The sequence below is a fragment of the Aspergillus pseudotamarii genome (assembly GCF_009193445.1).
Source record: "Aspergillus pseudotamarii strain CBS 117625 unplaced genomic scaffold BDV38scaffold_13, whole genome shotgun sequence".
Classification (NCBI taxonomy): Eukaryota; Fungi; Ascomycota; class Eurotiomycetes; order Eurotiales; family Aspergillaceae; genus Aspergillus; species Aspergillus pseudotamarii.
The window spans coordinates 440403-462801 of NW_022475027.1; the positions used below are offsets into that span (position 1 = coordinate 440403).

At 45.8% G+C, this 22399-nt stretch overlaps 9 protein-coding genes across 9 annotated transcripts; 5 read left to right on the plus strand and 4 right to left on the minus strand.

The window, feature by feature from the left end:
* The first annotated feature begins 1090 nt into the window (after positions 1-1090).
* BDV38DRAFT_240942 (uncharacterized protein) lies at positions 1091-2333 on the plus strand. Its single transcript, XM_032053962.1, has one exon. The coding sequence runs from the start codon at positions 1143-1145 to the stop codon at positions 1713-1715; it is 573 nt and encodes a 190-aa protein (XP_031916135.1). The 5' UTR covers positions 1091-1142; the 3' UTR covers positions 1716-2333.
* Positions 2334-2705: 372 nt separating this feature from the next.
* BDV38DRAFT_240943 (uncharacterized protein) lies at positions 2706-4026 on the minus strand (the record flags this gene model as incomplete). The annotated part of the gene is made up of 2 exons (XM_032053963.1): positions 2706-3820; positions 3866-4026. Coding segments are annotated over 2 exons (1111 nt in total), but the record flags the coding sequence as incomplete, so codon positions are not given.
* Positions 4027-6438: 2412 nt separating this feature from the next.
* Positions 6439-7638, plus strand: BDV38DRAFT_240945 (CVNH domain-containing protein). Its single transcript, XM_032053964.1, has 3 exons — positions 6439-6784; positions 6847-7199; positions 7258-7638. The coding sequence occupies exons 2-3, from the start codon at positions 7067-7069 to the stop codon at positions 7443-7445; spliced, it is 321 nt and encodes a 106-aa protein (XP_031916137.1). The 5' UTR covers positions 6439-6784; positions 6847-7066; the 3' UTR covers positions 7446-7638.
* A 1823-nt stretch (positions 7639-9461) lies between these two features.
* BDV38DRAFT_269461 (uncharacterized protein) lies at positions 9462-10895 on the plus strand (the record flags this gene model as incomplete). The annotated part of the gene is made up of 1 exon (XM_032056973.1): positions 9462-10895. The coding sequence occupies one exon, from the start codon at positions 9462-9464 to the stop codon at positions 10893-10895; it is 1434 nt and encodes a 477-aa protein (XP_031916138.1).
* A 993-nt stretch (positions 10896-11888) lies between these two features.
* Positions 11889-13010, minus strand: BDV38DRAFT_290817 (MBL fold metallo-hydrolase; the record flags this gene model as incomplete). Its single annotated transcript, XM_032061577.1, has 4 exons — positions 11889-12147; positions 12232-12540; positions 12603-12742; positions 12807-13010. The coding sequence occupies 4 exons, from the start codon at positions 13008-13010 to the stop codon at positions 11889-11891; spliced, it is 912 nt and encodes a 303-aa protein (XP_031916139.1).
* Positions 13011-14452: 1442 nt separating this feature from the next.
* Positions 14453-16515, minus strand: BDV38DRAFT_269463 (C6 transcription factor; the record flags this gene model as incomplete). Its single annotated transcript, XM_032056974.1, has 2 exons — positions 14453-16075; positions 16135-16515. The coding sequence occupies 2 exons, from the start codon at positions 16513-16515 to the stop codon at positions 14453-14455; spliced, it is 2004 nt and encodes a 667-aa protein (XP_031916140.1).
* Positions 16516-17529: 1014 nt separating this feature from the next.
* Positions 17530-18511, plus strand: BDV38DRAFT_269464 (nucleoside-diphosphate-sugar epimerase family protein; the record flags this gene model as incomplete). The annotated part of the gene is made up of 2 exons (XM_032056975.1): positions 17530-17784; positions 17852-18511. 2 exons carry the CDS (start codon positions 17530-17532, stop codon positions 18509-18511), a joined length of 915 nt encoding a protein of 304 aa, XP_031916141.1.
* A 1094-nt stretch (positions 18512-19605) lies between these two features.
* BDV38DRAFT_240953 (uncharacterized protein) lies at positions 19606-21084 on the minus strand. Its single transcript, XM_032053965.1, has 3 exons — positions 21062-21084; positions 19989-21013; positions 19606-19916 (listed from the first exon to the last, which is right to left on the minus strand). The coding sequence occupies exons 2-3, from the start codon at positions 20422-20424 to the stop codon at positions 19828-19830; spliced, it is 525 nt and encodes a 174-aa protein (XP_031916142.1). The 5' UTR covers positions 20425-21013; positions 21062-21084; the 3' UTR covers positions 19606-19827.
* Positions 21085-21299: 215 nt separating this feature from the next.
* Positions 21300-21915, plus strand: BDV38DRAFT_240957 (uncharacterized protein). Its single transcript, XM_032053966.1, has one exon. The coding sequence runs from the start codon at positions 21484-21486 to the stop codon at positions 21682-21684; it is 201 nt and encodes a 66-aa protein (XP_031916143.1). The 5' UTR covers positions 21300-21483; the 3' UTR covers positions 21685-21915.
* The last annotated feature ends 484 nt before the right edge of the window (positions 21916-22399 follow it).

Genomic DNA, 22399 nt, shown 5'->3' on the forward strand with positions numbered 1-22399 from the left:
AGCCTCAAGTGGAGCGAAGAATGTTCCGATATCCGGGCGGAATGCACAAGTCAAGGTTGCATTGGTCGATTTATTTGTGAGAAGTTCGAAGCGCGTCTGGGTCTGATGGATCGCTATCTCCGCGGGACGGTATGTTTGAGATCAAAATTAGCAGCAATGTTACCAAGTTTCCACAGACTCATTCCGCGGAAGTAAGTAGTCAGCCGTAATGGGACGCCGACCGTGGATCCTGGTCAGTTTTCAGCCCTCAAAACAGACCATGTAGCAGTTTCCTGTCATCATCTTGTTGACGCAGTAGCCAGTCAGAATGTGGTTGTCAAATTTAGTACTTCGTACGAGTGGGGGCCAAGAAAGAATGACTTGGTTTTGCGTCTTCTTCTCGAAATACGCTAGAAACTAGTTCTGGGCCGGGCGTTGTCTTAGCCCGGAATGCATCAGCTGAACATGTGTGTTGTTTTGTCCAAGTGAGGGGTTAGCTATCTTCCTTTTTTTTCTGACTTGTCTTCTGTCCACATTCTCAGAAGGAAAAAAAAAAAAAAAAAAGACCGCCGCCCGACCGATGGTGACAGATTATGTTGAACCACGACAGTTCGTATTCGGGATGAGATGGAAACCAGCATGGTCAGGCAGAATCATTTCCATTGTACGAAGTTGGGGAGTGACTAAGGGAAGTGGTGACTTTTCCAGGCAGAAGCGGTGAATTCGAGCCTCTTGATGGGTTGCGCGGGTCTATTGCAGCTGATGATTGGTTAGGTCGGGTGCCTCGTAGGGCAGAGGAGTGGGTCTCCCCAGGACCCTCACCGACTTGAGTCAAAACGAGAAACAAGAATCCACGCTAAAGCCCTATCGATGGGCCCGGATGCCGTGTTGGCATCCTCCCATTCGCCGGCACGGTCACCTCCGACAGGGGGCCGCGTGCCAATTTGACAGTCTCCCATCTCGATAGGCCGAAGAGGGGTATGAGCTAAATGATAAACTGTCGTCAGGAGAATCCGCTCGGGGAGGCCGACGAGAAACATAAATAACCCCTCGGGACCCCGTGCTTCTCGGGGATTTCGTTCTCTAGTCAGCAACAATTATCTCTGCTTCTTAGATAATTATCTTAATAGTACCAAGCTTCCCAATTTCTCTTGCTTCAAGCGATGAAAGATCAGAACACTACTGCCCCACAAGTAGACATCCAGCAACCTCAGCGGACAAGCATTGAGCATTCTCTCACCCATACAACCACTACCTCATCCAACTCTTCCTCCAGCCTTCCAGAAAGGCCTACCACTTCAACTCAGTCTCAAACAAAATCCAACCGACTCTCCGTAACAGCAGGAAGACTCTTCGCTTCCCGCTCTCGCTCTCGGTCCAAATCCCCCGCTCCCAGCGACATCCCAACCACCACACGCACGCGTCGCTCTGACTCAGAGAGCACTTACATCCTCAAGCGCGACAAAATGGCTCGCATCAGCGTTCCTCGTCGCTCTGAAAGCCCCACCCAAATGTCTCCTCCCGCCTCCCCATCATCCATCAAGGAGACCCACTTCACCAAGCGCAGATCTGATTCCTACCACTCCCGCAAATCCAGTGACGACTACCGCCGCTACAGCGGAACCGTGAACCACTACGGCCGTCACTCGAACGACTGGTTGTTTGGAGGATTCAGTCTCCGCGACACCGTCCGCGGCGGTGTTGACCGCCTGCGCCAGCGTGATGACAAAAGATGAATGAAGAAGTGGATCCGTCGTTTTTAACGGATTGTTCTCTCAACTTCCTTTTCCTCTATACCGCTATTCAAGTCTGGTATATATGGTTATTTTAACCATGACTGTCATTATCTGAGGATTATGGCTGTGGCTACGGGCTACTCTACCGACGTATGTCGGTCTCGGATTACCTCTTCCACTTCCGAGTGAGATTAGATCAGATTAGACCACTGGTATCGATCGGAGGAAATGGTCTTAACCCCTCAGGGGTAGACTATATTGTCACCTAGCTCTTGGACTGTCTTCGGCTTCTTGTGGAGGAATTGTGTTCACCGTTATGGGAATACCTTGCATCACCTACCTGTCTTTCGCCAGGGTCGGTTTCGGCGGCTTTCAGTGAATGAGTGGGTCTTTGTCCGGCTATGTAAGCATCTGGTGGATGATTCATTTGTTTTCTTCACTTGCTCGGTTGTACCGAGAGATGCTTTGTTTATGAGTTATGTTATGATTTTTCTGCGACTTGCGAGTCAAGTTGTCGATATTTTCTCTTTTGTTGATAGACCGAAATGGGTCTTATATTTTGCTTGGCCATCTCGGCTACTGACTTATAACCATATAATATACGATTGACGGAAATAACTGTCCTCCTCACGTAATTCATAATAAACTGGCGCTTGCGTAGATTCAACACTGTATATTGGTCAGTATGGTAAATTTCATGTACTAATGTCCTTTGCGCTCATGTGTCATGGGTTATCGCTTATCGTAACGAGAAGAGTTGTAGTAACCCATATGGGCATTTGGCATGTACATCGATGAGTGATAAGATATGTCCTTGAATATAATGCCGAGATATTACTGTCAAATTATAGTCGAGTATCACCGAACCTTGTGGTACCTGAGGCCAGAAGTAGCTCATTTGATTCGGTTGTTACGTAGAGCGAGTATAAAAGTCCCATGTTTACCCTGCCAACGCAAAAAAAAAAAAAAAAAAAAAAAAAAAAAAAAAAAAAAAAAAATCTCAAAAGAATGAGGGAAATAATATAAAATAGAAGGAAGAGGCTGCCATGATATCCCAGCCTCACAGCACTTTCAGGAAGACATATGAGGGAGCTGCATAATGTATATCAGACTGGCTTGGAACAAAGATTGAAAGACCATCTGACAGAAAATACTTCATCCAGAATCGCTGGCTGTACTCCCAGCATACTCCCACATAGTGTGCAAGTCAACAGGCAGTCCTTTATCATTCTGATTTGTCAACCCAAAAACTTTCAATGTGCCTTCTGATGAAACCAAGGCGAATTTCTTCCAAGCCGCTGCCTTAGCCAACTCAATAATGACTCGAAGCAATGTTGCAAGCTTCTTCAACTGTTCTTGATGGTTCTTCTCCCAATTCTGAAGTTTTCCCAACTTTAAGTAGTCCTTTTTCGTAATGCTCGTAAAATTCCCAACCCCATCATAATGGCCAGCACAAAAAAAGGGTGTTTGGGAAAACCAAAGTTGTTCAATATTCTTGGAGATATCCAGGTTTTTCTCAACTGCTCCAGTTTTTATTTCGATAATCCGAGACGGGGCGACCAACTTTCCGCATTTCAATACCGTATAGCCAGTTGGAGTCTTTTGGACTTCTGATGCAGGCATCGTCATGCGAATGTCTTTGTCAGAGCCGGTGCAACCGTCGACTTCGTATCGCATAATAATTTTAACATCCCCGAACACGTAACGAATGATCCGATTATGTGTCAAGCTATTCCTAACCGCCTTTGGTTGGCGGGTGGATGCCTTTTCAAATTCATGCCCATAACCGTGAAATCCCTTGACATAGCTAGTTGCTCTTGGGGTCCAACAAGAGAACAATACTGTGCTATTGACAACCTCTACATCAATGCGGAATGAACCTTTCTTACCACTCACGAAACCCAACAAAAGACGGAGGTTGCGTCGATCCGTCACAAGATCGATGTCGTTAAGTTTCACGGTTGGCTGCGTGAGCGATAACGCTCTGAAGAGTGGTTCAAGAGAACATTTGGGGAACACATATCGATTAGGGTCCATTTGATATCTCCCTGCATCTGCCTTCACCTTTCTTGGTGTATTTGGTGGCCTCCATATGGAGGGTGAGCCTGACATGATGAGCATCTGTATCCACATCGGATTGACCTACTCACCAGGAACGATAATTGTTTTTTGCTGTTTTGGAAGCAGATTGTATGATGTTAACGTTGTCAGATTGACCTTCGTGCAAACTCCATCTCTTGGCTGGATGGAATCCAAAGGGATTCCTCCTAAAACATCCCCTAGACCTTTGTAGAGTGGATCTTTTGACATGTTGGTGATTGATGGTGGGGGTAAATGATAGATCAACGCGTGGTGTGTCAAGCCTAAAGAAAGCGTTGGTGCCTAAAGCCGAGCTTTGCTGCCTGAGGTTGGCGCACCATAACACCACTAAACCTGGCACTTATAATTGCGTCCTTCCCTTCACTCTAGACGTGATGATAGAAGATCGTGTGTATTGATGGCTAAAAGGATCATATTCAGATGACATACAACCAGCCATGGCTTCTTCCCTCCGGTTAGGCCAATGCCTTCGCGGTCAGAATGTCATATACACTATTGGCAAACAATTGCAGAGACGGTTTGGCTCGCAAGGGAGGCAGCTACTGCAAACCTAAGGAAAGATTCAGCTTATAATAGTTCTTTTAATAAAATCAGAAGCAATCAACCAGTGATTCTGAAAAGTATCACTTATTTTCGCCTTCAGAATGAGCGTGATATTCTGAGCCTCTTCCAATCTCGCACCCCCTTCATACGCCCCTCAATCGACGAGATAGTCGAGCCGTCAGACCCACCCGCCATAGTTTTGGAATATGTAGATGATAATCTTCTGAATGCCTCTATTTCTAAGCGACTCACAAATCCACAGATTAAATACGCTGCTAGAAATATTTTAGAAACCCTAAAAGTTCTACATGACAATAATTTTGTATATATAGGGAAGTAATGATGAATACCTGGATTAAGCACGCTCTCTTATTTAGTTTAAAGATCTCAAGCCCGACAACATTCTTGTAAACTATGGTCAAGGCGGTGTACGGTTTAGAGATGTTCAATTTGCAGACTGTGGAAATACAGTTCCTGCGGATTCAGCGTATGCCAGAGATGGTGACTTGATTGGAACACCTATCTGGAGGAGTCCTGAAGCGCAACTCCGATTTTGCTGGGGTACACAAACAGACATATGGTCTTTTCGCGCCTTGGTACATTCATATCGATCTCTCAATGCCGCTGAGCCGCTCTGATCCTACTACAGCTCATAACCTTGCTCTATAAAGACAATTTCTTCCTTTTCAAGCCGGATATTCCCGCGGATTATGATGACTATAAATTACAGACTCTACAGAGACAGTACCAGTGCTTTGGACCATTTCCTTTGACATAACATAAAATCTGCCCTCCGGAGGCATTAAATATCCTGGTATACATCATGAAAACCATTTCTCCCGAAAAGGAAACCGTTCTCAAGGGCTTCAGAATAGGAGATATCTAAGGAGGACAAGGAGTTCATTCTAAGAATAATGAAGCTTGATCCAAGGGAGACCGTCAGCAGCAGAGCTTCTACAGGACAAGCTGTTCGCTGGTAAGGTACATAATGGAATGAAACGAATCACAGCATTACCCCACTGTTGAATTCAGGCCTCCTACTATGCGCTCAGCCCAGCCAAGGGTGACAGCCGATACATCTTAAGAGTAATATGCAGACAATACAAGAGACTTGATCTAGTTACCACACTTAGGTGCATTGATTTTGGTCAGTAGAAAACATAATTATATTCCAGATAACAAGTGATACACCCGCCATTCCGAGCGCGCCGAGCTCAATGGAGCGTTCATTTTAAGTGGCTTAGCCATTACTTTTATCAGAAACTTTCGAACCGTCCCTCTCGTCTCCTACTGAATGGGTATGGCCATAAGCTTGACAATCTAGTATCATATATAACTATCCAGCCTCTTTTACAATTATCATATTGGACTTTGGGCCGTCCCTGTACCACAACATTGACCGCAGTCAGTCCAGGTAAAGGTCAGCCATAATAACTTCAGTTATAGACCAGTGGATTTCTCACATGATAATTTATCTTTAAGTTTTGACGGATTAAATGGAGATGCCCCACAATTTCTCCTCCCTCTAATTCCATGCGAATATCTGGAGGTCAGTAATTTGAACAAGATACAGTACGAGAACATATCAATGCGCGATAGTAGTCTATTTAAATAGAAGGGGAAAAGTAATTAGTAAAAATATTTAAATAAATCGCCGTCGATTTCGCGACTTCGTGTTCTGGATAAATTCACAAAGCCGGTCAAAGCGCATATACAATCTGACCGTGAAAATTGACTTATGATAAAGGAAAAAAAAAAGAAAAGAAAAGAAAATTGGTCTTTGAAGGGCCAGTGGCTGGTCGCAAGTTGGCACCCAGTTAGGTTTTGGCATTAGCAGACCTCAGTTCGAAAAGCAAGTGTCTATAAGCCACAACAAACGCAACAACAGACACAGTGTCACGCAGCTGGAATGAGATGCAGCACATGAGCTGCGAAATCACGTCAGCCCTACGCCACTTGCAGCAATCAGCTTGGCGTTAGTACTTGGCGTCCTTCATCGTACGGACCAATGTGGACCCAGGTGGCTTAGATGTTATGCAGTTGAATTCACGCTTCAATCATCTAACCTCCCAGAGATCCGGCAGAATGACCCTATAATACCATGGACTAATATGAACATCTCTGCCTAGTCTCAACTCCCGACCTACCGACATGTTGATTATTGACAGCTTCTCCCTACGGGGCGTACCCCGCCCGCCGATGGAGCCTTTCCCCTCCAGGGTCCACTGTTGACCTGTCTGCCAAGGGCCTATATACCGTTACAACCACGCCGAGGTGGAGATTCTCACCTACCACAAGCGCCCGTGTTGATTTTATTCGGCAAGAAATACCAGGTCTCTCCGCTATGGCTGTTGCCTAGAGGCCCGAAAACCATCTGCCGGTCCGGATTGAAACGCCATTCCTTGATGGAGTCGCCGTGTTCCGCGGTGTGTGCCTTCCCCTCTCCACTGCCTATAGCCATACGGGAATACTGGGCTAATGACCAAAGGCCATGTGTCGGAGATCATGAATCCTTGTGAAGGCGCAACGTGGGGTATACCCCGCTGTTAACAGTCGAGGGGATATAAAACCAGCCTGTTGACCTCCTCGATCGGTTTTCTAACCATCTTCTCAGGCAACTTCTTCGCCTTTGCCCCTTCAAGCAACAGTCACTCGTCTTCACTCCTTCATATCTTCTCTCAAAGTCATTTATTCTCCTTTTATTCACTATGAGCTTCCACGAGAGTGCGGAGGATATCGAGATCAGGGATGGCCACATTCTCTTCGCGAGACTCAGAAACGAAGAGGGCGAGCTCCAGGACTCCGAAATCAACCTTGATGATTTCCTCGGAAACAGCGATGGTGGGTGACTCACAAATGTCCAACCTAGCCCAGCCATTCTGACACCAGCTTTCTTTAGGACATTTCGAATGGGACGGCGAGAACTTCTCCGCGTCGGCTGAAGATGTCAGATTCGAGATCGAAGGGGATGACGAAGTGCCAGTTCTACGCGCACTCTTGTTCAATGGAGAGGGAGAGCCTGTTGAAAGCAATGTCAACCTTTCTGAGCGGGTCTTCAATGGAAACGGGGAGTTTGTCTTCCAGTAATGTCTGTCTGATGAGTTAAATAACGATACATGTACACTGGAGGTAGTTCAATTGAAGATTATCGAGCCACCCGCTATGGACAGGCAACCTAGTGAGATAATAAAGCATGCCGTTAAGGCTTCATGATGTAGCCCCAACTTCTTCTAAATTACTCCTGGTCCCTAAGGTGTATGTCTATCATGCACAAGTAACCGCCCGAAAAAAAAAATAAAATAAAATAAAATAATAAAAATTAAATACATAAAAAAGAGATCAACGTAACCTAAAGAATGAGAGATAGAGACCGAAAAGCTGTAGCCATGGATCATCATTTCCGTACCACATACCAAAGACAGCTATCGGGGATGACGCTGCGATGAATCAGTCGTAGAGTTGAGAGAGGAGTCGTACTGGTCACCACGCTTAACCGCCGGCTGACAATGTTTAAACCATTTCTGTAGATTCCATCCTTATCACCACTCGGATAATCATGGAAGGGGTCCTCTTCGTTGAACTATTTCCCAAGTGGTCGCTGTTGGTTGGATGGTGTGGGGTTCAGCTACTGAGGCTGCAATGTTTGGAAGTCCAACGTCAGCTGGTCAATAGACGTCTTATGGCGCTGCATGTACAACCAAAGTGTGATTCGCAAATAAAAAAAGAGCGTCAACCGGAGACACCGTTTTCACATGCAATAGCGCGAAAGCGATAAGGTGATTAACCGCTTTATGGTCTCACTGAGTATAGTTTCCAGCTATGTATAGTTGCTACGTCCTACCAGTACTCATATAGATGAATGGTAGAGAATGTCGCGACTATGTCACGAATATTGCTATTAGTATTTCCCTAGACCACCGATATCCGCGACCTATAAAAGGCCTGACCAGCAGAACTACGATAATTGTGGTTTTCTATCGTATGTAATAATATACGATACTATGAAGTAGTGCATTTCCAATGATTTGTGTTAATTATATCCAAAACATTTTGTCTTCAGAGAACTTCAATACAAGACATTTATGACTGGGCTGTGGTTTACGATGAGTTATGTGAAGGAGAAATAATACGGCTGTCCCTACAGCATAGTGTATTTTGTTGTTGCATCTAGCATTTTGCTTACTGTACCTATTAATGAAGAGTTGATCAGCGCTAATAGAGTACTAAACTGCAGTTTTGTTGACTGGATTTGTTAGTATTTGGTTGGCGCAATGAATTCTTCTATATTGAAATTAGAAGTAGAAAAAGTAATGGAAAGAGTAATAGGAAGGGTAACAGTAAGGGCAGGAAAATGGGAGAAAGGGGTAATCTGATACCGAAGACAGCGAGAAAGAGACTCAAAGCAAAGCGTAAGAGGGTGTTGGTTTCACGATGCCTGGAATGACTAGGTTGACCTTGGAAAATCCAGTCTAGCCTAGTGGTAGGAGGCTCGAGCCTATGGATCTGCAAACTAGTACAACATACAATGCAACGAGAATCATTCGCATGCAACTTAGACTTTATGTAGGCGACAGCCCTGATACCCGGACCTGTTTCATCTTCCACGGGTAGATAGACGAAGGCCGCTATGAATCTAGCATAAAGCCACTCTATCAAATGGCCTTGAGGTTCATGAGCCTTCTCTGCTAGTCTGGGAGACTGAAGAGCGTAGCTGGGATGCCAAATGCGCTTATTGAATGTAGTATTATCTCAGCTGTACTTTTAAGAAGCATAAGGAACCATGATCTGGATACAAGCGTCAGGTTTAATCCAAGGAGTGACCTGAGATATTGATTCGATCAACACACAGGCACCGGCCTTAAAATAGCCTGACAGCAACTACTCACTGGTTAGCATATATAATAGCTCATTAGGTTGATGTTTCAATAAACTAACTCCCAGCCCCATCAGGACGTTCAAATCATGTGACATCTAGTCCAGCTCCAAACCCCACGGCAGGTTGTTTTGAATGCCTTCTTCCTCACTGTACAACTGCAGTTAAGATAAGTGTCCCTAGTCATTTCAAATTAATTTTCTTTGGCAATTGGTCACTATACCCCCTGAATGCCTTCAAGTTTATCATCGTTGTCACCTGAATTGCTGGTGAATATCCTCCAGTCACTAAGTTCCTCAAGAGATCTTGACGCGATAGTCAAAACCTCACCGCAATTTTATCGGGTTTTTTCAGCATATAAGCAATCTATTATTTCCACAATCTTACTATATGCTATACCACCGGAAGTTGAATTAGACTTTGTCTTGGCGTACCGTGCACAGAGAATCTGGAAGTCGGTCCCTGAAGATAATGAACGGCGTGGTGGATATCGACGCAACAAGCATGCAGAGCTTTTCGATAGCTTAAATCAAGAGTCCACAACTATCCTTGAGGTGCTCAAGTCAGGAAAAGGCGAACGACTGCACGAGTTGATCACTGATCGCGCGCTTTTACTGGATATATGGAAATTCTACAGTGGGTTCGAACACTTCTTGGTTTCCTACAGCACCAGGGCACTTTCAGACTTACAACCATCTTCATCTGCCTCCAATGTGCTGTTATCCTTTACTGAGCAGGCCCGTCTGCAGCGGGCTTTTTTTCGATGGGAGATTTATACATGCCTGTTCCAGATATCCCAGATTTCTGGTGGTGGTCCTCTCGATCAGATCCCTTCAAGTGACCCAGGACCAAGGTTTGCAGCAATGCTTTATCCCTGGGAAATTGAAGAAATGTCCTGCGTAGCTCAGTTCTATAAAGGCCTTTTGGAAGAGCTTAGCGATAGGATCGAGGAAGACTTTGTGACAATGGCGAAGGAGAAAATGGCTGCGCGCGCCGATTTCACTAAGGAGCAGAAAGACCCTGTGGATGGTATGCTGGATTGGTTTTGCCTGCGGTGGTATGACGAATCCTTTAAGAAAAGTCAGCGGTCATGGCATATAGACTATCTGGTCTCGCGAGGAATGCTAGCCGTGCGGAAGCTGAGTAGCGCACCATTTCCAATTGTGAGAAGGATGGTTATAAACTCGAGTCCCGAAGCTAGGGGTAAAATATCTATATTGGTTAGACTAAACGAGTCTAAATCTCAGGTTGAAGGAGAAGGGGAGGAAGAAGAACACTGTAAAAAGCACCCCACGGGGGACAATTCTGACGACGAATGTCTTGATCATTGCAATTTCGGTTGGCTATGGGCTGTCGGGAATGAGAAGACGAGATGGAGATGGGATATCGATCTCCCAGCTAACCATGAGCTGAGGAATCGAGGCTACGTCTTCTGGGACAAAGCACGACTGCGAAAATGTAAAGAGTTCCAGTCGCCTCGTGATCCAGTCAAAGATGATTTTGAATTTCCTTCTGGCTATCGAGAGTATTCCAAGCTGCCCGGTATTCAGACCAAGCTCAAAGATTTCCCTATCTGTTGGGATGTTGTCAAAGAGATGGCGGATGAAATTCTCTTTCGGGACAGTGAAGATGATGGGTCTTCCCTGATAGACTGGAGGAAGTAGTTCCATATATCTGCGCAAATTACTAATAGATCGAATACCTCTTACTTCCACATTCAAGTGTACTTCGATTATTTACGTGTGATCCCAAATAGTAAACAAATATGGCTATCCACCTTTATGCTAACGAAGCAGGCATTGGTTGGGACCAATACCAAGCAGAAGCAACAACGCATGGATGTATCCTAGCATACTATTCCTACCTAACGTAAGCAGTTTGATGCGGTTCATTGAGCTAGAAGACGAAGTGGACTGCTTTAAGAGGGCTTGTGATCTTGTTATCCTTCCCTAACCCTACGTCATTTTCTTGGGTCTACCCGTAGTCAATCAGTTAGCATTATCAAGCAAGGATTGCGTGCAGAATACTCTTAGTGAACGTAACCTTCTGTGTACTTAACCGCAGCTGTTAACACTTTCCCTATAATACAATACATATGTCCCTTTGTTTTGCTTGACTTCCATCCATTACGTTTCTACAGTTAGGACATCGCAGGAGATGGCCCCGATACATATGTACATGGTCAATGTGCCCCGCTGAGGCCTCTATCAAGATACCTACTTAAAGGTCACTTACCACTTCATAGGTTAGCCTTTCATGAACAATGGCCTTGAAAGCTGCAGAGTCCTTTGATTCTGTCGGATTTGTAGAACCATCACATTGCAATGCTCATCTGTGCTGCATCCATTAACCATTCCTATGATTGTGTTAAATGGCTCGAGGGATGGGAAGTCTACAAAAAGGGGCCATATACTGAATTTGGTGTCTCCAGCGGGTTGGAGAATAACATGTAAATTGGTTATCATTTCAGGCAATTAAACTAGTAATCAAGCAACGTGATATGCACTGTATCCCATCCCGCATTGCATAAAGCAGAAATAATGAGTTGGTGATAAGTAGTCAATCTCGCTTAGAGCTTCAGTCACATGAGTGCGATTCCAATCACACGCCCGAGTCGCATACCTGAAAACAACTCCATATGTATCAGCAAAGCCCCGCTAGAAAGGCTGTTGCTGTGGAAAGGCGGCACGCATATCGTTTAAGAATTTCTCATCCAGGAGAGATAATAAAACCGGATCATTCTCCTCCTGCATCCAGGTAGCATCATGAGCCAAGGCAACGTGGACCCCCAGCTCTTTTTCCATCAATCTAATCCGTGCCAGTGTGTCCTTTGCTGCAGTGACATCTGTATGGAGACAAGCCATACTCCCTCCGAGCTCGAAGGTCCCGAATTCCTTAGTACCATCGAGAAGTGCCCTGTGATATGGTTAGTTCAACTCGTCAATAAGACAAGGAGCTGTGTACCGTGAATGACAGCAATCAGAAGCCAACATAACCCACTCTCCTGTTGCGAGCCTAGCACAAGCAGCCAGATTACCTGGCATATGGCCCGGAGCCTGGATGACCCAGAAGCTCCCGTCTCCAAAAAAGTTCATCGCGCGTTCAAACGGTCCGAAATGCGTCCACGGCCCTTGTAATGTTTCCCACCGTTCTGTCACTCGTCCTGGATCGAAGTATCTTCCATCCCACGGAGAGGACGAGTTCATGAAGTGACCGGGGGCACAGTATTCAGATGTGCCAGGGCCAAAAAGAACAGTCGCATTCTTAAAATCCCGTCTTACTGGTCGACAGTGGTCATAATGTGCGTGACTATGTAGTATACATAAGAAGGGTGCATCCAAATCGCCAAGGGGCATTTATCGGTTTCAAACCTGAGCAAGATGGTGTCGATTTCATCAGCCGAAATCCCATTGCGACGCTCGATTTGCTTTTGGATTGACTCGCGCGGGTCCTGAGGCTGGATTTCCTTCAATGGCCCATTTACTATAGCTGGTGGGAAATCTTCCGGCGCCTTTGATGCGTGAATACTTATATTTCTAGGTGGGAACCGAGCTTTACAGCGTAGAGAGACACACCGATGACATTCCCAGATCCCAGAGCATGCGCCGCCCTTGTTTGGCGTGTTGGATGAAAAACGCCCAGTTATACAGCCGAAACTCTTTTGTTGGCTCCTCCCCCGCATGGAGCATGTGGGTTCTGGCCGTCATGCTTCCTCCATTAAGGAGTTGGATATCAACGTATGCATCCGTGGCGGGCAGTTCGATCTTGGGATCTGGCATGGTAGGCAGCCTTTCTAATTTCTTGTTCAATAAAGCAGACAGTTGGAAACGTGTTTTTCCGTTAATTCATAGTTGTAAGCCGCTGGGTAAATGCATCTCAGAAACTTAGACGGCTTTGATACAGGAGGGGTAAGAGTAAAGTGCCCCACATGGCTCCCCATCTGGCTTATATTGGAGAGGGACCTGAGGGTATTGATATTATTATTATTATTTCTAATTCTCTCCGATCTTGTTTCTTGCTTTCTTCCTTTTTTTTTTTTTTTTTTTTTTTTTTTTTTTTTTTTTTTTTTTTTTTTTTTTTTTTTTTTTTTTCTTCTTGATTTTTATGAATGCTACGGATATGATGAGCCACTATCATTAAAAGCTCATCGCTTGACCACGGGATATCTAGATTGATTCACACCGGTAGTGTGTCCTGGTACGCCAAAGCCCCCAGTCTTTGATAAATATCTCCGTCTGGAGTTCTAGTCTGTACTTATTACTACAAGACGAATGGGGCACAGCCTGGAGGTACCTATCAAGGGCTCTCGCAAAAAGGCATATTACCAAGTGTGGAACAACGTTTTTTACTGTCGTGCTCGTGCAGGAGGCAAGAAACCCATTGTATTAGGTTCCGAATGACGCATTGCTGGGACCTATAATGGAAGTTAAGAGTAAGAATGCACATGGGAGACTGCAATATTACTGTTCCTCCTCACTTAATTGGGCGTAGCTGCTGCACTTTCCAGTAGCTTCGAGGTAATTTCTTCTGACAGAGCCATAAACGGGGTGTGTGGGAATCGTAATATGGATTCGATTCCATCATCAAACGCAATGTAGATGGCCCAGTTGAATCTTCCACTGGTACTTGGTTCATATCACATCGACATGTACTACCTTGCCGCATTGTGCTCGCCAATCGACAAAGGGCTTGTACATCAAACTCGGCGTACGTGAAAATGTCATGTCGTCGGTTTGATCGCATGTTTAACATTGACAATAGAAAAGAGATAACCTTTACACATGGGTAGGTAGTTTGCCTTTGCAATATATTTTGAACCTTCCCACCCCGGAGGAATTTAATCGTGATTTGATCAAAGTATAGAAGATATTTCTCGGCATGGATGCTGAAGTGGCCAAAGTAGGTGAAGCAAGAGTTAGCCGAGAAGGAATATGCAAAATCGGGGACACACCTGGTCTCTGATTGGTGGAAAGCGTTTGAAAGAAGAAAAGATATGAACATCTCAATGTTATAATAACTTCGTTGACCCGAAACAATGTCCAATAGCTATATAGAAAAGCGGATGTCGCCAGGTTCACCTAGACTGAGATCAAAGATTATGGCTCCATAGCATCGTGGGCGATTGTTTATGAGTCTGGTAGAAGCATGCGGGTAATCCACTGTTTCAACATCTCATGACCGGCAGATGTGGGGGAAAATAGCAGTCTATTCAACCAACTTTTCATATCAAGGGCTCAAAAAGCCAATCTACATTAGGGTGAAGATAGCCAGCTGTTTCGGAGGCAGAAATGCCTTGGATAAGACCAATATTGTCGAAATGAATTGGTTCGATAGGCTCGTCGCCGATAAGATTATGGTATGGATTGCGAATGTCTGGCATAGGAGGGAACAGGATCTGTTTGCTTTCACAGTTTATACCTCCGATACTTGATTCCAGAGCCCCCGGGGGCCCATTTTCCAGTAGCTCGCGAGATATCCCCAGTTTTTCAGCCCTAGACGTAGTGGCGCGTTCCATCAGCCGTGTCAGAGGCTTTTGGAACATGGAGTCTGTCTCAGGCGCTTCTTTAACACATTTTCTGTACATCTTGTCTACCACGTTCCAGGCATGGTCAGTTTCCGGGCTGATATCCCGGACGCAGAGTTCCGAGAGAACGTAAGCTAAGGCGTGCCATTGCTTGTAACTGCGAGCCAACCAGGCAAAGTTTGCAGTAGTCTCGTTTTCTTGGAAAAAATAAGCAAACTCGGTGATCTCGACAGCGGTTTTGAAGATAGGGTCGGCTAAATGTCGCGCGGAAACTGACTCGTTGGCGCTTCCTGATGTCTTTTGGATATGGATTCCCAACCATACTTTCAAAAGCATGAGCCTGCCGATTGTCGCGACCATCCACTGTATGGGAACTCCGAGGTCGAAATGGTCCATGTACCGGTCTTGAAGACGACTTGCTAGAGCTTTGACATGGGCCTCTCGATCACAAATTGATATATTTGAATTTTGACCGAAGAGAGGGCCTAGTTGGGAGACGCTGGTGGCAATTTCGCAATTGATAATGCAGAGAGTAATGTCTGTGTACCCCGTGTTTTCGGGTGGAAGCTCTGTCATCTCTGGAATTAAATCATGGCCATCCACGTTGGAGGGGAGACGGGTATCAAACGTGTCTGGCTTTATTTGGGTGTCTGTTCCTTGGTCCTCTGAGGCGAGCATGTCCAGAATACATATATGCCACCACAGACGACGACGGATCTCTGTTTCGAAGGGGCTTAGGTTGAATCCTGTACCATCGCGATGAATACCCTGGCCCTGGGCGACACGCACAACCACGGCGGCTTCCGCCCATACAACCCTTGTGTCGCCTACTACGCGGAAGCACAGAAGAAACAGCACTGCTGCTTGAAGAGCAGGGATATCTTTGGATTTTATAAAGTTGGCCTGTTTCAAGGCCCGGTTCACAGCCACACTCAACTCCTCGATGGCCATATCATGTGTTTTCCCAAGCATTGATACACACTGTTCAGGTGTCATGCTGGCGACGGCAGCAAAACAGACAGATAGTATCAGAGATCTACTGCACGGCTCTAAAGCGATGCCATCCGCTGCGTCACGAACCATTCGCTCCACTGACGGTACGTGCAAGACGGCAATCAACGGGTGAACGCGACTTTGGTAGATACGCCACAACATGTCTAGCTGGGTGGAATGAGGATAGAATCCTTTAGAATTCGTTTTGGTCCGGTTAGAATCTCCAACAAGACCTCCGTGCGGAAGACCAAATGGGCCCAAAATCTCTTCCGTCTTCATATCCTCTTCGGATGATAAACTTTCAAGAACGTCTCGCAGCTCTTGGATCTGTACATTATCAGCAATCTACGAACTATGAATCATTGTAATGGTACCAACTTCCCCACCTTATCACCAAAGAGAACGGAAGCACCATCATCGACATACCGACTCCTCCCATCTTTGACTACCAACCGACCACTCTGATCTGGTCTCTCAGGATTAATTCTTGATGAACCGCGTCGTTCTATATTAGACCCAGGCTCATCCTTGTCTGCAGGGTGCATGGATCGAAGCCTCTCAGCATCTTCCAGCTGTTTCAAGCGAGCCATTAATTCGGAAACCGGAGGTCTATTCAATTTCCGGGACGCTCGCTTTGGTCCCGGATATGCACATTCTTTTCCCGACCTTGAACATGCTTCACAGGGGTATTTCCTATCGCATCGGACCTTCCGTTGGCGACAATTGTTGCAGCTCCGTTTGCTGACCTCCTGGGGATAGTTTGGCATAGTCTTCGTACGTAGTCAGAGGGTTGTTGCACTCTGGAAGGTGCCTCATAGCTATATTGAGTTAATGTGTCGCATTGGGATGGAATATTGTTATGATTCGTAGTAGTTCAAGGAGGTTCGATATTCATCGACATTGAGTTTGGGGATTGAATGCAAAAGGCTTGGCGTGAGAACCCTCCAGTGACTATGACGTCATCAATCATTATCCTTCTAGGACTATATGTAGCATTGTGTATTGGCCTTGTAGATACTTTCACCACTATCGTCTGTGCCGTATCCTTAATTTGTCTATTACTACATAAAGCGTCATATCTCGATTAATGAGACGGAACTTGTGTATTGGTTCTGATATGTAGGTACATTACAGTGATTAGAGATTCAGAGTTCCGCTCGTTAATGAACCAAAAATGTTAAACACATCGCTGATTTTTACCGGAAATATGGCGACAAGATTGATCTAGTTAAACTATTAAAAAAGTTAACGATAATGAGATATGATAATTCAGAACCCAAGTTTTCTGATTTCATCTACCCCTCGAAGTGCTACCTCGGAGACTGGATACCGATCGGTGCCTCCAGGGTGAGGTCCATGTCTGTATGCAAACCTTGGCGTACTTAATTAATACTCAGCTATGGACCCAGAAATACTACTCGGCGGCGGATGCGTAGCTTTTCTGAAGCTTACCGAGATATTCATAGTTTAAGGCCCGAAGCTTGGATAATCTCATCGTGCACTTTAGCGTCGGGGTTGAGATCAACGCCGAGAGTGGAGCCGATTACCAATGGGCGATATGGTCGTAGGTTGTATCGTTGGCCACTCGCAGAAAGATTCACAATGGGAGACATTTATACAGGGAATATGAAATAGGGGGCGAATATGAGTACCACGGATGGAATATGAAATTTTGGAAAATAGCCTATTATAAAAGCCTCGCGTGTTCTTGATCTCCCTTCTCATCTTGACTACAACTCATATTATCTTGCGGTCCTAGTTTCGTATCATCAGTCGAAGAAATGTCGAGAACGCTTCTAATCACCGGTGCCACCGGGAAACAAGGCGGCAGTGTGATCGATAACCTCATAAACCAGGACGCGGACTTCGAGATTCTTGCGGTCACCCGAGATGCCCAGTCAAACGGTGCTCAAAAGCTACTCAAGAAGTCCTCGAATATCAAACTGGTGGAAGGGAATCTAGATCACCCAGAGGATATCTTCAGACAAGCCCAGAAAGTCACTACGCAGCCTATCTGGGGTGTGTTCAGCGTACAGGTATGGCCTGATTTAACTCACCCACCTTGGCCATTCCGAAGCATTTTACTTACACTGGTAAACACAGACACCTGTCCCAGGCCTCTTCAAGGAGGATTCCGAAGAAAGACAAGGTAAAGCACTTGTCGACTCAGCCCTCAACAACAATGTGAAGGTCTTCGTATATACGTCCGTCGACCGTGGTGGTGATGCGTCCATCGACAACCCAACTCCCGTCCCCCACTTCATTCACAAACACAACATCGAACACCACCTTATCAACCAATCCAAGGGAGCAGATATGCAATGGACAATCTTGCGTCCCGTGGCATTCCTTAATAACTTTACGCCTGATTTCCTTGGATCCGTGTTCGCTACTAGTTGGAAGATCGCTCTCCGCGGGAAGCCACTCCAGCTGATATCTGTCACGGATATTGGATTCTTTGGTGCGCAAGCATTTTTGTACCCGCACGAGTATAAGAATAGGCCTTTATCGCTGGCAGGTGATGAGCTCACATATGATGAAATGGCGAGGATATTCAAGAGGGTTACCGGAGAGGATTGCCCCCTTACTAATGGGTTCCTTGCTCGATTATTGATGTGGGCGTTCAAGGAATTGGGGGTTATGTTTCGGTGGTTTTATGACTCTGGGTATAAAGCCGATATTCCAGCGTTAAGAAGGGTACATCCAGGTTTGAAGAACTTTGAGGCGTGGCTAGAGACGGAAAGTGGGTTCTTATCCAAGTAGGTCGCCGGATTTGTTCGGGTTTGTGCTGCGTGGGTCTGTAATAGCATAATTTGTCAGGAGTCAGGTAATGAGGTTTAATTGATCCTAGTTTCTGTTCGCATCGCCTTCCTATATCGGCTTGGTCATCGAGAATAGTATTATGTCATTCATTGCGCATGACTCGGAAACATTTCGAATCTTCCCAGGCGGAGCCAATTCCTACCTCAACTCTGTATCAAGTTCCCACCTTGTCTGCACTTCTACACTGCATTATATCGTGGAGTTCAGGTATGCTCGTCTGATCTGTTGGGATAGATCCGGGAACGGAGAAATCTCAGCCTCAGGTTATACCGCTTTATCGACCCTTACGATTGCTATTGAGGGTTCATATTGCTCTGGATAGGACAAAGTCTGACAATCGGGTGCAGCAAAGAACATATACGCCTGGTGGGGGAGTATAGTGCGGTGCAAAGGTAGGTGCTACTTGACATTCTCCTGAGAGCGAATGGGATGTACTTGAAGGATGGTGCGTAGAGTGAGTGGGCGGACTGTCACTAGGAACCTACCAATTCAAATGAAGCGGGTGGGAATGATGATAGCAAGACGTTTGTTCGCCTATCCTGCTAAGACCTGGTAAGTCTTATCCTATAATTTTCACATGTTCAGGCCCAATCGGTTGTATGCTGGGTTGAAAGGAGCAGAGGGGCTGATGAGGGGCAATAACACCGAGTGACGGGTAGGACTTTGTGGAGCCTGGTTGGTGATGCTCAGGCCTAGGGTCTACTCCGTAAAATCGCTGGATTGCGGGTCTGAGGGCTTGGATCAAGAGCGTGGATAGGATAGACACAACCACGGAAATAATTTCCCCCAAATCGCTCCTCGGGGTGATATCCCGACCAATCATTTGTTCGGGATAGACGCGATATTCCTAATCTAATGTTATAGTGCAGTGTAGGTCAAAACAAAACCATATTTGGCAGTCCAGTGATGAAAGGGAAATTACTAATTCTAGGGTTGAGGAACCCGACCAAAAAAAAAAAAAAAAAAAAAAAAAAAAAAAAAAAAAAAAAGAAAAAAAAAAAAAAAAAAAAAAAAAAAAAAAAAAAAAAAAAAAAGATTAAAGGATTGGTGAAATTATCATCACACAGTAGGAAATATCTACCTTCTAGACTATTTGCCGCGGAGCAATACTAAAGCAAATCCCCTCTATGTCGTTAATACCGTGTATCCACGCTCCCAACAACGCCCCTGGAAAGATATCAATGCTAGACCTAAATTGAAAGTAACTCCTATCACTCCTCTTGTTCGATGCAATATGAGGTTGGGGGACGGTTGGATCAAGCTTGCTGCCAGGCTGCAATATCGCCTGCCGACAAGTCGATGTTCTCTGGGATCAAGCTTTGGAGTTTGGCGACTTGTGATGGAGCTTTAAGCCAGTTAGCTATTAGGGGATCTTCCTAAAAGAGTATATCGTGCCATGATGAAGTTGTCAACTCACTTGGCCGCTGAGCTGCCGGAGCACCAGCATGAACCTCAATGACTCCCGAGTCAATATAGTCTCGTGTCGTCACTCCGTTGGCAGAAGCAGCGCCCAACATTACTCGCAGTCGATAGCGTCCTGGCTGCGCGATGGTGAGCCGACCGAATTTTCCAAACCCAGTCGTGGTGTTTCCATGACGGCTGCGAACACTCGACGTCAAGGTGCCGGTAAGTCCGGGACAAGTCGCGGTTCCGGACTCATTTCGTAGCGACACATTTACTACCAGCTGCTGCACAGAATTGTCTCTGGGAGCGCCGACAGGTCGAACCGCAACGATCACCGGTAGGGTCAAGGGAACTCCGGGACGAACGGCTAACGGAGGCGCACATTCGAATGTGATGCCGTATTCACGACTAGAACTGCCGGAATTGACTCTTGCAGCGCTTTGGACCATATTGGACTATCACTTCTTCTCGTAGCAGTGGTGATAGGGATTGAGAGGGGATAATGACACTTTATGTAGCGCCGATCTAGGTGTGAATGGGGGACTCAACAAAGGGTGATATAAAACAGAACAAAGGAGCATGCGATTCACGCTGTACTGAACGAGATGACTCCGATGAAGAAAAAGTTGAAATTGGTTGAATCATGACGATATCCAGCTTCCATGACATATATACCTCTGACCCGACAGAGCTCCGCATATAATAGGCAGTAATATACATGCAATGCGAAATGGAACCATGGTTACTCTAATGAACTCCGCGAGTTTGCCACCACAGGAGACTAGAGGTCAATAGATCTCAATGAGCAAATGGCGCCGATCTGTAGAGGGAAATAAGCACCGGACGGTATGGGGAGAGTATGTTGGGGGGTTGTTAGGGTTTGGTAGGGTTCGCATTGATAACACCTGCAAGATTCTGCAAACAGGACGTTGGTGTGGGACACTTCCGGAATGTGGGCTCTCACTATTGATTTCGGGTTGACGCACGTTCTTATTTTACTTTTCTCAGAATTTTGTCTTTCTTTCTGTTGCTGTCTTGCTGTTACGCGTCAACAATGAGAACAAACGTGATCTAAGTTTGTCATACTTTGGTCGAATGGAGTTGGCTTCTTGCTTGCCCAGAAGGCAAAGTGGAATGAGACCTGTTGAAACAGAGGACCTCCCATTGATTCTCGGTAGGTTCGATCAGATCAGTCGCGGGATATGTAACAAGATTAGGGATTTGGTGACCACGCTAGCGCCTCCGGAATTTAAGGCCATTGGTTCGCTGATCCACATTTAATTTATTTTTTTTTCTGATTTATTAATTTTTCCTTTTTTGTTGGCCTGTCCATCCGCTCCTTCCCTTCAGTATAGTTGGAATGTGAGCCTGCTTCCTTAAACCTCGGAGAATTAATCACTGATTCCCCTTTTTCCTTCCTCCTTTCTAAGCCCATCTACGGTGCAAAGAGGTAGCACTCCGTTTTTCCATTCCCTACGAGACGTTCCTTGCCGTTTAGCTGCCAGGCAATGAGGCTAGGATCTCCAAATCGGGCTTCTTGCATATATCGACCTCACCGGCGGAGCTCAAGGACCATAAACTTACCGTTATTGATTTCCATCGCATTCTATTACGTCCACAACAGCGGATTCCTGATCTCGATCTTAGATATGCAGCACCGGCACTCGTATCTAAAAGATTACCGACATGTTCTCTTGTTGAAGCTGTAGCCTAAGAGGCGAGTGTGCCGTCTCACTATAGGTGGGTTATATGGTGATTAGAGCTTGCGAGGCGGCTGATATGCAAGCCTATTGTCTTCGTGTAGAAAAAAACATGATTATCACTGCAGATTTGGATCCCGGCCCAATGGATGCTTTCTCTTAGAGTGGATGGAGTTTCCAAGACAGTACCCACAGAATGGAAGCGAAGGGTCTGGAACGGAAGTGGTGGGATGCGACCAGTACAAATTCTTCATTTATGAAGGAGAAGTTAGAATGGAGCATGTGAGCTACGGAGATGAAAGCGAGAATACTGAAAGAGGATCAATGTAAGTGGGTCCGGTGGACGCCTCAACAACTTCGCCACAGCACACCCCTACCCGTCTAGGTTAGTAGTATGGGAAACGAGCCACACTGTCAATGCCGAAGGATCTCCACCTCAGCCTCATGAACTATATGAACTCTACGGACCAGGCAGCTGGAAGAAACATCGGCTCTACTCCCTAAGCCAAAACTCTATAGGGTTGGATTGCACAGCTACAAAGCTACCATTGACTGCTGCCTTGATGATCGGATCTTCACAGCATCCCCCATTTTTGAGATCCGCGGATCTGAGTACGCCAACAATCGGTGGGTCCCCACGAGGTTCTTTGTGGCTGCAGGTCCTTCACCCTTTCTTGTGTAGATCGACCAATCATCGATTTGCTGTCTGATCTACACAAAGTCT

Coding starts and splice junctions, on each gene's coding strand:
- BDV38DRAFT_240953 (XM_032053965.1), bottom strand. CDS start 20,424: ATGGTCCAAAGCGCTGCAAGAGTCAATTCCGGCAGTTCTAGTCGTGAA. Junction 19,917..19,988: donor TCCGGCAGCTCAGCGGCCAA/GTGAGTTGACAA, acceptor ACTGGCTTAAAG/CTCCATCACAAGTCGCCAAA.
- BDV38DRAFT_240942 (XM_032053962.1), top strand. CDS start 1,143: ATGAAAGATCAGAACACTACTGCCCCACAAGTAGACATCCAGCAACCT.
- BDV38DRAFT_240957 (XM_032053966.1), top strand. CDS start 21,484: ATGAGGCTAGGATCTCCAAATCGGGCTTCTTGCATATATCGACCTCAC.
- BDV38DRAFT_240945 (XM_032053964.1), top strand. CDS start 7,067: ATGAGCTTCCACGAGAGTGCGGAGGATATCGAGATCAGGGATGGCCAC. Junction 7,200..7,257: donor TTTCCTCGGAAACAGCGATG/GTGGGTGACTCA, acceptor AGCTTTCTTTAG/GACATTTCGAATGGGACGGC.